This window comes from Mus musculus, chromosome 10 (genome assembly GCF_000001635.26).
Source record: "Mus musculus strain C57BL/6J chromosome 10, GRCm38.p6 C57BL/6J".
Taxonomy (NCBI): Eukaryota; Metazoa; Chordata; class Mammalia; order Rodentia; family Muridae; genus Mus; species Mus musculus.
Window position 1 is genome coordinate 128,363,067 of NC_000076.6, and position 13,198 is coordinate 128,376,264.

A 13,198-nucleotide genomic window follows, 5' to 3' on the forward strand; every position below is an offset into this window, starting at 1 on the left:
TCCCCCACTCCCCCTCAAAAAATGACAAATTCACACTGTCACCATTTATTGAAGTTTTATAAAAACTCAGGCCACATGGAAGAAAAAAAAGTGCATCCCAACAACGTGGACCACACTGTTGAGTGCTTTCTCCTCCTCTGCTCTGTGGCGCTGTGGTAAAGCAGCTCCTCACCTTCTACCTGTCAGACAGCATGGATGTGTTCCTAAACTGAGGCAGGCTGCCTTTTCTCCTGAGAAGCTTAGCAGGGTAAAGGCTTCTTGCTAGCCAGTATCTCTGTGTCAGGAAGTTACTACTGTATTCCCCCGACCAGGCACAGAGACGGTGACAGCCCTGGTTTTTATTTGGTGTGCAACGGCCTTGGGCGTGTGAGGCTTTCAGAATGTACCTGACACTTTCTTCTGTCTCACTTCCATTCCTGCTATCTTTCCTGTGCTCAGACAGCATGCAGCCCAGTTTAGGAAGAATTGAGAGGAGATTAGACCTCTCAGAGCAAGAGCCAAACCAATAAATAAAACTGGGTGTGAGGAGGGCTAGAGGCCAGGAACAATCCCTCGTCTCAAGTTTGGTGCACTTCATGAAACATGAGTTCACGGGGGATGGCTGTTTCTGGACCAAACTTGGTTGCTGCCCGGCGCTCAAAGGCAGCAACATTCTGTTTTACAACCTCATCAAAAAACATGGTCGCCAGCTGGGAGTGGAGCAGAGAGCGAAACTCAAAGGAAATCTGGAAACACAAGAGACAGAAACATCAAGACCATGGTGGGTAGCTCCTGGCCAAATCAAGGACACTTATCTGTGGTCCCTTCTTCTCCTCTTTCCCTCCATTCCATCACTTAAGAATCCTAACTTAGGGGGCTGGCGAGATGGCTCAGTGGTTAAGAGCGCTGACTGCTCTTCTGAAGGTCCTGAGTTCAAATCCCAGCAACCACATGGTGGCTCACAACCATCCATAATGAAATCTGATGCCCTCTTCTGGAGTGTCTGAAGACAGCTACAGTGTACTTACATATAATTAAAAAAAAAAAAAAAAATAGGGGGCTAGAGAGATGGCTCAGAGGTTAAGAGCACTGTCTGCTCTTCCAGAGGTCATGAGTTCAATTCCCAGCAACCATATGGTGGCTCACAACCATCTGTAATGAGAACTAGTGCCCTCTCCTGGCTTGTAGGCAGGCAGAACACTAAATAAATAAATAAATCTTAAAAAAAAAAAAAAAGAATCCTAACTTAGAACTGAGCAAAATGTAAATCTAATATGGACTTCGACCTCTGGGTACTTGATGACTTGAAGTGTTACGTGTACCCTCAGTCCCAGGCCTGTGTCACAAAACCTGACTCACCGAGAAGTCCACAGTGCAGGTTCGAGGGTAGGAGGGAATACCAGGGCTGAATCTCCAAATAGTCTCTAAGTGGTTGAAGAGCTTGCCGTCAGTGCAAACAGCCTGGATGGAATAAAATACATTCTAGTTAACTCCTATTGTTAAGGAAGAGGGGTAGTGTTAGAGCAACAGTTCCTAACCTGTGGGTCACAACTCTTTTATCAAATGACCCTTTCACAGGTCACCTAAAACCATCAGGGAAAAATTTATGATTTGTAACAGCAGCAAAATGACAGTTATGAAGTAGCAACAGAAATAGTTTTATGGTTGGGGGCTCACCACAATATGAGGAACTGTATTAAAGAGTCTTAGCATTAGGAAGGTCGAGAACCACTAAGCTAGAGGGCTCAGCTCAGTGGAACCATTTACACAGCATATGTGATATCCTAGGTTGGCCTAGCATGACTCAAAATAAGTAAAAGTCATTTTCTTCCCTTTAATGTTATATTTGGTAAAAAAAAAAAAAAAAATTAACACATAGACATCAAGTAATTACAGGAAAAACCAAAGTAGTCTTTGACCGTGAAACTGGTAAGGAACATAAAACTTCCTAGGGAATCCCTCTCAGGCAGGCCTCACCTTGACCATGTGTGGTTTGACCATGGAGACGGCAGAGGTGTAACGTTCCAAGACAGGTGGAAACCCAACCTCCAATTGGGCTTTCAGGTGACCCTTACGGCTGGATACTACCAGTGACTTCTTACACCACGGCACGAACTCTCGGTACTCCTGGACGTTGGACACCACCTCAAACATCTCCTGCATTGAGTACCTACAGCAAGAGGAATCAGAGGCCGAGGAACTGCCTCCGAGTCAGGGCTTCCTTGCCATTGATTGGTCTTGAAGTAAGGCCTTTGCCCATTAACCAAGGAACACAGACAAACCCAGATGGCATATTTTACAATTAGAATGGAAGCTTCCCACCCCCACCTGGCAAGGTCTCATGTAGCCCTGGCTAGCTCTAAACTCCGTAGAGTTGAGGTGACCTTGAACTAATGTTCCTGCCTCTACTTCCTGAGAGAGCTGAGACTACAGATATGCACACCACACCTGGTTTGTGTTGTTAGGGACCACAGCCTCATGCATGCTAAGCAAGCACTCTGCCAACCGAGACACATCTTCAGACCACAATGCTTTTATATTATTTTATCCCAATATAGACTGTACACAACAGGTTGCCAGTTTTATTGGTAGTCAGATCTCAAAATTTCCTGTTTTGTATGGAACATGTACAGATCAGAGAACAACTTGCAGCGGACAGTTCTCCATTGTGTGGATTTGTGGAATCTCTATCAGGCCTTCAGGCTTACTGGCAGGTGCCTTTACATACTGAGCCACTGGAGTTTTTAAAAGTCTTATATAAGCCGGGCGTTGTGGCACACACCTTTAATCCCAGCACTCGGGAGGCAGAGGCAGGCAGATTTCTGAGTTCAAAGCCAGCCTTGTCTACAAAGTGAGCTCCAGGACAGCCAGGGCTATACAGAGAAACCCTGTCTCAAAAAAACAAAAAAAGTCTTATATAGCCCAGGCTGACTTTAAACTGTGGAGCCCAAGTTGGCTTCAAATTCCTGATCCTCCTCGCTCAACATCATGAGTGCTAGGAACATACCTCTACAGCTTCCTAGAAACTACCTGTGCCTCCAATCTTGCCTATACCACAGTGGAGCTGGTAATACTTGGTTCATGTGCTCACGAGGCCCGAATGAGACAATCTGGGTAAAATGCCTATGTGCATGGACTGGAGATGGAGCTTAGCATCAATGGTAGATCTTACTTGGCATATGGGAAGCCTTAGGCTCAGTCCCCAGCACCACATACATGTGTGGTGCTAGAGCAATGGCTGTTCTTGCAGAGGACCCAGGTTTGATCCCCAGCACCCACATTGGGGAGCTCAGGAATGCCCTGCTGTCTTTTTAAATATGTGACTCCAAGCATGGTATCCACAAGCCTTTAATCCCAGTACTAGAGAGGCAGATGGATTTCTAAATTCAAGAACAGCCAGGGCTACACAAAGAAACCCTGTCTTGATAAACACCAAAACCAATCATTGTTATTTACTATATAGGTGGCAATCATAGGAAAGATAGCTAAACAGTGAGTTCCAAGACAGCCAAGGCTACATAGAAAAATCCCAACTTGAGTATTTTACATCTATTTGTGTATGGGAGCATGTATGCCAGTTTGTACTAGAAGTCAGAAACCAACCTCCAGCAATTGGCTCTCCCCTTCCACCGTGCAGATCCAGAGGGGTGAAACTCAAGTCATGAACCTTGGCCGTAAGTATCCTCACCTCAAATGCCATTTCACCACCACCATCTTTTTAGATAAATTTAACTTTATAGCCTGCAGTGCAGGTTAGTGGGCTGAAACTGATAAGGATCCTCCTGCCTAGGGCTGCTAAAGTTGTAAGCTTCTACCACCACCAAATTTTAAAAAAATGAATGTGTATGTTTTGGGGAGGGGATGTACACATGAGTGCAGGTGCCCACAGAATCCAGAACAGGACACAAGATCCTCTGGAGCTGAAGTCACAGGCTGCCTAGTGTAGGTGCTAGGAACTAAACTCAGCAGTGCAGGCTCCTAGACATTAACCCATTTCTCCAACCTCCCGCCCCAATATTTTTAGTTAAAAAAATTTTTTTTTCATTATTTTATGTGCACGAGTGTTTTGCCTCCATGTTTATCTGTGTATCAAACATGCTCCCGCTTGAGGTTGCAGTATGCCTCCAGGTGGGGCTGGGAAACAAACTCGACCCTTTGCAGCAACGAGTGTTCATCACTGAGCCAACTCTCCAGTCCCTTATAGTTTAAATTTTTTAAAGCATTTTTGCTATAGCTGGACATGGTGGTGCACGCCTTTAATCTCAGCACTTGGGAGACCGGCCAGCCAAGTCTAAATAATGATACCGATTATCAAAATAAAACAAAAGCCTGACATCCTGGTAGCCAGTAAAGTCCATTTAGTCCCAGTGCTTAGGAGGCAGAAGCAGGCAGATCTCTGAGTTTTAGCCCAGCCTAGACTACATAGTTCCAAGGTAGATACCCAGAGGTATGTCTTGAGACCTTGGCTCAAACAACAATAACAAAAAGCTGTGACTTAATTAAGTCCTGTAATAAGTGGTTTCTTAGCATGTTCAATCCCCAGCACTGCAGAAAAACAGCAGCATGGTGGCACATGTCTATAATCTCAGCTCTAGGGAGGTAGGTGGAGGCAAGATATAAGTTCAAAGTCTTCTTGACTGTATATCAAGTTCAAGGCCAACCCTAGGCTATGTGAGAGCCTGTCTCAAAATGTGTGTGTGTGAGATACCTATGATGCAGCTCTGGCTATGTAGTCCGTGGAAGCTTCAAGCTTAGATTACAGGCTGTACTACCTAGTCGGTTACCTTTCTATGATGTAACACAATTCTAGACTAATACACGTGCAGAACAACTAAGGTGGGAAATTTAGGTTGAAAGGCTGGCAGCGAAAACGTTGCTGGGGAGACAAGTGGCCCAATATGAATCTTACCCACTACTGGTACATGGTTATTTATTTGAAGGGGAAAAAAAGGAATGCTCACCCCATGATCCTACGCTCCGAGTAAGCCTTTCGCTTGTTGGTAAAGGGGGCAGCAAAGCCCATGAAGGAACGACTATGAGGTAGGCCAGCCTCCGCTGCCAAGGCCTGGGCAGCGCGAGGCAAGAAGAGATTACAGGAAATCAGAAACCTAGCGCCAAAAAGAAAGGAGAGGCAGCGTCACGATTCTTTTTTTGTATTCAACCACTTCAGGTGAAGGGGAAGAGGGATGCATCACAGAGGAAGGTCGTTGGTTCGGGCAAGCTTTTCTGCCCCTAGCACCTGCTGCAGCTAGCTGGGCTGGCTGGCCAGGCAGTCACGAGTGCGAAAGGTCGAGGGCGGCTGAGGACAGGGCCAGGGGTGGGGATGGGAAAAAGAAGGGCACGTCCTAAGTGCCAGCTGCCTTTGAGGCAACACTACTGCTGCAAGCAAACTGAAGCATCTCTGACGCCAGGGTCAGGCCAGGCACATCAAAGCCAGAACGCCGGCGAAGGCCAAGAAGTGGCTGGCACGCACCCGCCCCGAGCATCTAGCTTGTACGCGTATCTCCAGAACTCCATTCGAACTCCCAGGGCACCACCAATGCCAGCCCTTCTCCGGCCTGCCGTCTAAGGGCTGCCACCCTCCACCGCTGAACTTCGGGGTGCCGGGCGACCCCCTCCGGTCCTGCGCGGACGTCTGTGCCTGCCTCTCACCTCATTGGACGCGGCGGCCGCGGAGGGCCCGGGGGCGGGGTCGGGACGGAGCGCGCGCCCCGGCAGAGCGAGAAGCCGCAGCAGCTCCGGGCGGCCGCGCGCGTCGGGGCCGGGAGCCTCCGCGCGCCCGCAGAGGCCATGCGCGCGCCCCTGCCTGGCACTCCCGGCGGCGGCGAGCTGTAGGGGAGGCCGGGCAGGAAGGGCGGCGCGAGCTCCGGCTGCCTTCGCCCTGCTCCGGCCCGCGCGCCGGATAGGCTGTCACTGAAGCGGTGACCGCAGCTCTGGGTCCCCTCACGTCACGCCGTTGCCAGGGATCGGGAGGAGGGAGCGCGAGGAAGGAAGGGACAACGCTGCCTGTCGGGAGATGTAGTTTCTTTGACACCTCTGGCGTGAAAGAAAGGGCGCTGGGTGCGTGTCGGAGGAGCTGCAGAGATGGCTCGGGGGAGCGAGATCGCCTGGCACAAACTACTTGGCGAGTCTGTGGTCACAGGACCTGATACGTAGACGCAGAGGCGACGTCGTGGGCGTGTCAACGGCAGATGGCTGTCGATGTCCAGAGGAACGTTTCTCAGAGCCCTTTAGAAGGAGAGGCTCTTTTCATCCTACTGGCCTTTGCAGTGCCTGCTGCCGGTTTATGTCTTTGGAAAAGGATATTAACTTTGCAAGTTCTGGGCTGACTTGTATAATCTCTCCTAGATCTACACGCCCTTCCCCCTTCCTCCCCTTCTCGTTATTCGAGACAAGACAATTCAGGCCTTGAATTTGCAGTGCTCCTTCATGAACGTCCCTAGGAGCAGAATTTCCTCCCTAATATTTATGGAAAGAAGTCTGAGGCAGAAGCAGGAGGGTTGCCACGAGTTCCAGGCCAGCCTGGGCTACCTACCCAGTTTTAGAGTAGCCAGCTCTAAACAAGAAGCAAGCCCTACTGTCAGACCAAACCAAACATAAGACATGGTTTGTTTGTTCTTTGAGACGCCCTCGCTATATAAGCTTGGTTGCCCTGGAACTCTTGGATATCGTCCTGACTCTTAGCTGCTGAGATTACAGACATGCATGCTCTCCAGGAGGGCTTTGGGGTGTCATGATCTTGCTCTGTAACCTGCACTGACCTTGAACTCATATGCACCTTCTTGCTGCCACTTCCCAGTTGCTGGAATTACAGGTGTGAGCTACTACTAGCCAAAATTTACTTTTAGAAAAAAGCACCATCACTGTCGGGGAAAAATGTGTACTCAATGGAGGACGAGACATCACAGGCAGAAAGCCCAAAGGTGAATACTACGTCCCAGGATTCAAGGAAAAAACAAGCGCTCTTGGGAAAAGTATGACCAAAGGAAAAAGAGAGAAGAGAAATAAACTACAAATTAGAAAGAGATTAGCCTAGACGGGTGCAAGAGCAAGCAAAATTCTCCCGACTGTCACAGAGCAAGCTCTGCTTTCCCTACGCTGGGTTAAAGCTCCCCACATTGATTCGAGCTTTGCCTGACAAAGGAAATGTGCTGGCAGGAAGAAGACAGGCAATCAAAGCTACATTGTGATACAAGTCAAATGCTTTACACAAATAAGGTCATAGACTCAGAGTCAAGACGAGGCTAGCCAGATGGCTCAGTGGGTAGGGGTGCTTGCCACCCAGTTTGCTCTGAATTCAATCCTCAGGACTCCCCCCCCCCCCCCCGCCCCCATGGAGAGAACCAGCTAAACACACATCACACAACACACATGTGCGTCTCCCACACCCACACACACACCATAAACATACATACACATTCTCATGCACACACACACATTCACATTTATACACTCACACACATACACATTCTCACACACACACCATGCACACACACATACTCATTCTCATGCACACACACACACACACACACACACACACACACACACGAGAGCATGAAACCTCCAGATGCAGAATGAGTGCATTTCTAACACTTTTCCTTCCAAGCTCTTCAGAGAGAGCCTGCTGTGTCCTCATTCCCACGTCCCTTCCCTTCCTTCCAGTTCAAAGGTGGTGTTCCTTCTGCGTATGACCTTGAAGGGCAGCCTACTCCTTCCAGCTTCAGTCTCTAGTCTGAACCCACCTCCTCTGACGTCTGAGACAGCTGCTCGGAGTGAGGAGTAAGGTTGGGCAAAAGAGGGAAGTTAACTGGGATATATGGCTGAACTGTGACCTCATTAACACCACCTTAACAGAGTTAACTGCCTCAGAAGCCCTAAGGCCCAGGAGCCCTACAAAACCAATGTGCTTGCTGTTCTCCAAGTAATTAAATAGCTAATTACTCCCATTTAATCCTTCCCTAGTTCATTCTCCTCACCTCTTGTTGTCCTCCTGACATTTTACACCAATAACTTCTTTTAAGTACTGACTTCAGAACACCTCCTCCAGGAAGACTCTCTTGACTGAACCCATATCAGTACTGCTCTGAATACCGGATTTCATAAAAATAAGCATGTATCGTATATCTTCTCCTTGTTTTATGTGTTGTGTTATACTTCCTGGGCTGCAAACATTTCAAAAAGAGACACTTGCCATAACTTTTCTTTAAAAACACAAACAAAAAACTTTTGTTTGGGAGCTGGAGAGATGACTCAGAGGTTAAGAGCACTGGCTGCTCTTCCAGAGGTCCGGAGTTCAGTTCCCAGAAACCACATGGTGGCTGACAACCATCTATAATGGGATCTGATGCTCTCTTCTGGCATGTAGGCATACCTACAGGTAGAACACTCGTATACATAAAAAGTAAAATAAAACCTTTTGTTTGGTTTTGAGATAAGGTCTCATATAGGCCAGGCTTTCTTCAAACTCATAATTTAACTAAGCAAGGCTGACCTTGAACTCCTGATATCCCGCTTCACGAGTGCTGAGGTTACTGGCTTGTGTTGCCATACTTGACTATAACTTATTTGTTCGTTTTGAGTCAGGGTTTCTCTACTTAGCCCAGGCTGTCCAGGAACTTCCTACATAGGCCAGGGTGGCCTCAAACCCTCAGAGATCTGCCTGCCTTTGCCTTCCACATGCTGGGGCTAAAGGTATTTGCCACCATACACAGTTAAGCTGAAACTTCTAAGTTTCTACCTACTGACCAGTTAGTATGGTAAAGTATATATACTGAGTATTTACATTTGTTTTTTTGTTTGTTTGTTTGTTTGTTTGTTTGTTTTCGAGACAAGGTTTCTCTGTATAGCCCTGGCTGTCCTGGAGCTCACTTTGTAGACCAGGCTGGCCTCGAACTCAGAAATCCGCCTGCCTCTGCCTCCTGAGTGCTGGGACTAAAGGTGTGCGCCACCACGCCCGGCTGAATATTTACATTTGTTATCGTTGTGGGGTACCCATCAGAGAAGACTACTCAGTCATAGGTTTAAGCCAATAGAAAGTCTTTATTAGCCGGTTGGCAGCTACACTGGGTGTCTGGATTCCAGTGTTACTCCTAGTCTTTCTCAGGGTGATTTTTTAAAAAGATTTATTTATTTTTATGTATATGGGCAGACTGTAGCTATACAGGTGATCCTTCATGTGGTTGTTGGGGATTGAATTTAGGACCTCTGCCCGCTCCTGTCAAGCCTGCTCTCTCTGACCCAAAGAGTTATTTATTATTACAAATAAGTACACTGTAGCTGTATTCAGACACACCAGAAGAGGGCGCCAGATCCCATTACAGATTACGGAACTGTGAGCCACCATGTGGTTGTGGGATTTGAACTCAGGACCTTCTGAAGAGCAGTCAGTGCTCTTACCCGCTGAGCCATCTCACCAGCCCTCAGGGTGATCTTTTAAAGCGCAGAAACTATGTCCTGGTTGACATACTTCAGTTAACCAGAAAAGTTAGGGGGGGGGGAATACAAAAGCCAAAAAGCAAAGTTAGCATATTTAGGGACTTGCCCAGAACTATAGACTTTGATGGATTAAGCCCTTTATTTTCATTTTGGCAAGTAAACTATCTGTGTGCCAAATTTTCTGGATTGAATGATACTTCCATCATGGAGTTGGTTGTACTAAGGTCTGGAGGGCCTGTCATGTTTTGTTTTTTTTTTTTTTCAGTGAACTTTTTTTTTTTAAGATTTATTTATTTATTATATGTAAGTACACTGTAGCTGTCTTCAGACACACCAGAAGAGGGCATCAGATCATGTTACAGATGGTTGTGAGCCACCATGTGGTTGCTGGGATTTGAACTTTGGACCTTCGGAAGAGCAGTCGGGTGCTCTTACCCACTGAGCCATTTCACCAGCCCCTGCCTGTCATGTTTTAAGCCTCTGTGTGGATACTGGGACTTGAACCCAGGTCCTCTGGAAAAGCAGGCAGTATTCCCAAATGCTGAGCCTCCACACCCAGCAATTTCTGATTTTTTTTTTCCCAAGACAGGGTTTCTCTGTATAGCCCTGGCTGTCCTGGAACTCACTTTGTAGTCTAAGCTGACCTGAATGTCAAGGCTGACCTTGAACTTCTGACGCTCCCATCTCTACCTCCCAAGGGCTTGGATTACAGGTACGTGTTACGATCCCCAGCAAGTTCCACAAATATCCCGTTCAGAAGTTGAACTCAGGACTGTCCTCATAGCCAGCCTTTGTCAACAGTTCCATCTGTCTCCACACATTCCTTCAGAACTTCAGATGTGTCAATGTTACTAAACCATTTCCTCTCTTTCTTCCCTGGGACATCCTCTTTCTTGCTCTACATAATATTAGAAAGTAACCTCTAGCCCTTCCTCTTCCCATCTGCCCAGAGATTCAGTCTAACTCTCTCCCTGGTTCACCCCACTCCTGAGCCAGGCCTCAGCACATGACTCCAGCTCCACCCCTGACTCTGAATCCTCAGGTTACTAAGAGCTATTTTGAGCACTAGAGGGTGTGTGCTATCTTCCTCTTCTTGGGCCATATCCTAGTTTAGGCCATCACACCCAATGGCCAAGCAAGCATCCATGTGACCCTCAGCTACGTTCAGTTCCTATCTCTTCTCTCCTCCTCTTCTTCTTCCTCCTCCTCCTCCCCCTCCCCCTCCTCCTCTTCCTTGTCTTCGTCCTCAGATATAAAGTGCCAGTTCCTGACGCTGATTTCCTAGTCTCAGAAACCCAACTAACCAACAAACAGTAACAATAAAAACCAACCCTTCTGTGTGAGGCACTTTTATTTGTTTCAATTTGTAATTCTATGGATCAACCCTAAGGTTTCAAACATGCTAGGTGTTGGCGCACGCCTTTAATCCCAGCACTCGGGAGGCAAAGGCAGGTGGATTTCTGAGTTCGAGGCCAGCTTGGTCTACAGAGTGAGTTCCAGGACAGCCAGGGATACACAGAGAAACCCTGTCTTGAAAAAAAGAAAAAAGAAAAGAAAAGAAAAGAAAACCATGCTAGGCAAACACTCTTTCATTAAAAAAAAAAAAAGTTTACATTTATTTATTTAGTTACTTATTGTGGGTACACATCGGCATTCGAATGCACTTCTGTGTGCCATAGCATTCGTGTAGAGATTAAGGGGCTGCGGGCAGAAGTAGGTTCTGCTGTTCTGCTACAAGGGCTTTAGGTAGTAAATTTAGGTCAGCCACATCATTTTAACACTTAGCTATATCCTTGTCCTCAGCCCTCTTTTCTGTTTTATTTTTATTAATTTTTTGTTTGTTTGTTTGTTTGGTTTTTCCAGCCAGGGTTTCTCTGTGTAACCCTGGCTGTCCCAGAATTTACTTTGTAAACCACAGTGTCCTCGAATTCACAGAGATCCTCCTGCTTCTGCTTCTTGAGCCCTGGGTTTAAAGGTCTGCTCCACCAACCGGGCTCTGTTTTATTTTTATTTATGTATATGTGCGTATTTGGGGGGAGTTGGAGGGAGGTGCGGCACCTGAGTGTAGGTGCCTGAGATGGCCAGAAGAGGGCATCAGTTCCCTTGGAATTACAGGCGGTTGTTAGCCACCCACTGCGGAGCCTTGAGTGCTCTTTCTGCATAAGCTCTCCTTCCAGCCCCCTTAGCTCTCTCTCTCTCTCTTTTTTTTTTTTTTTTTTTGGCTTTTTTTTTTTTTTTTTTTTTTTTTTTTTTGGCTTTTTTTGAGACAGGGTTTCTCTGTATAGCCCTGGCTGTCCTGGAACTCACTTTGTAGATCAGGCTGGCCTCGAACTCAGAAATCTGCCTGCCTCTGCCTCCCAAGTGCTGGGATTAAAGGCGTGCGCCACCACGCCCGGCTTCCCTTAGCTCTCATTTGACTTTTTGAGACAGGACCTCACTAAGTTGCCCAGACTGACCCTGAACTCAGTCTACAGCTCAGTCAGAACTTAAACTTGAGCTCCCGTGCCTCAGCCTCCTGAATGGCTGGGATGACAGGTGTATATCTCCACAACCGGTTGGTCCTGCGTGGTGTGAAAGGTGGAGCCTGAACTTTCACGCATGCTGGGATCTAGAACCCTAGCCTCTTTTATTTTTAATTAAAAATAATTTTAAAAACATTTATTTTTATTTCTTGCGTTTGAATATTTCCGTGCATGTGTGTAAGTACACCAAGTGTGCGTAGTGCCTGGAGAGGCCAAAAGGCATTGGATTTCCAAAACCCAGGGGTTACAGATAGTTGTCTGTATTCCTAGCAGGGAACCAACCTCTGGCCCTCTGTATAAACAGCAAGCACTTTTGTTGTTGTTGTTGTTGTTGTTGTTTTGTCTTTTGTTTTTTGTTTTTTGGTTTTCGAGACAGGGTTTCTCTGTATAGCTCTGGCTGTCCTAGAACTCACTTTGTAGACCAGGCTGGCCTCGAACTCAGAAATCCGCCTGCCTCTGCCTCCCAAGTGTTGGGATTAAAGGCGTGTGCCACCACGCCCAGCACAACAAGCACTTTTAACTGCTGAGCTATTTTTCCAACCTCTCTCCCAAATTTATTATTATATATATTTTTTTTTCTTTTTTTTCTAAGTACACTGTAGCTGTCTTCAGACACACCAGAAGAGGTCGTCAGATCTCACTACAGATGGTTGTGAGCCACCATGTGGTTGCTGGAATTTGAACTCAGGACCTTTGGAAGAGCAGTCAGTGTCAGTGCTCTTACCTGCTGAGCCATCTCTCCAGCCCTTATTATTATATATTATTATTGTTGTTGTTGTTGTTGTTTGGCGGTGAGATTTGAGACAGAGTGATTTCTTTTCAATTTAACTTATAAACTACTTTTTTTTTTTTTAAATCTCACGTATGAATGTTTTACCCACCAAAAATTTCTGCAGTTGGAGTTACAATCCGCTATTAGTTGCTAAGTGGCTGCTGGGGATTAAACTTGGGCCCTTTGGAAGAGTGGTCAATGCTCGTTAACTAGCTGAACCACCTGCCCAGGCCCAACACTTTCTTGTTGGCTAATGGATATAGGCAGACCCGGTCCACTGTGGGTAGTACCATCCCTAGTCAGGTGGCCCTAAATTAGATAAGAGATCTGGTTAAGCTTGAGCCTGGGTTCATTCCTCCCTGGGTTCTTCGTTCAAGTTCAAGTCTGAGTTTCTGCCCTAAGTTTTCTCAAAGATGGACTAAACCCTTTCCTTCTTTTAGTTGGTTTGGTCATTGTTATCGTAGCAACACAAAGGAACTGGGGCTCATGA

The 13,198-nt window shown here is 46.8% G+C and overlaps 1 protein-coding gene across 4 annotated transcripts; it reads right to left on the bottom strand.

The window, feature by feature from the left end:
• Positions 1-29: 29 nt before the first annotated feature.
• Positions 30-6,990, bottom strand: Coq10a (coenzyme Q10A). Of its 4 annotated transcripts, none has more exons than XM_006513452.2 (5): positions 5,453-6,990; positions 4,941-5,087; positions 1,957-2,149; positions 1,339-1,440; positions 30-725 (listed from the first exon to the last, which is right to left on the bottom strand). In XM_006513452.2, exons 1-5 carry the CDS (start codon positions 5,494-5,496, stop codon positions 558-560), a joined length of 654 nt encoding a protein of 217 aa, XP_006513515.1. In that variant the 5' UTR covers positions 5,497-6,990; the 3' UTR covers positions 30-557. The 4 variants fall into 4 exon arrangements, with proteins under 4 accessions (XP_006513515.1, XP_006513514.1, NP_001074509.1 ...); XM_006513451.1 differs by having other exon boundaries at positions 1,957-2,179; positions 5,453-5,637; NM_001081040.1 differs by having other exon boundaries at positions 31-725; positions 1,957-2,179; positions 5,632-6,971.
• Between the last annotated feature and the right edge of the window lie 6,208 nt (positions 6,991-13,198).

Bases quoted from the DNA above. Each gene is read 5' to 3' on its own strand.
- Coq10a (NM_001081040.1), bottom strand. From the start codon at position 5,771: ATGGCCTCTGCGGGCGCGCGGAGGCTCCCGGCCCCGACGCGCGCGGCC. The intron at 2,180-4,940 runs GTGAGCATTCCT...ACTCGGAGGCAG, and splicing joins TCGGAGCGTAGGATCATGGG to TTCCTCGGCCTCTGATTCCT. The intron at 726-1,338 runs GTGAGTCAGGTT...TTGTGTTTCCAG, and splicing joins CCTGCACTGTGGACTTCTCG to ATTTCCTTTGAGTTTCGCTC.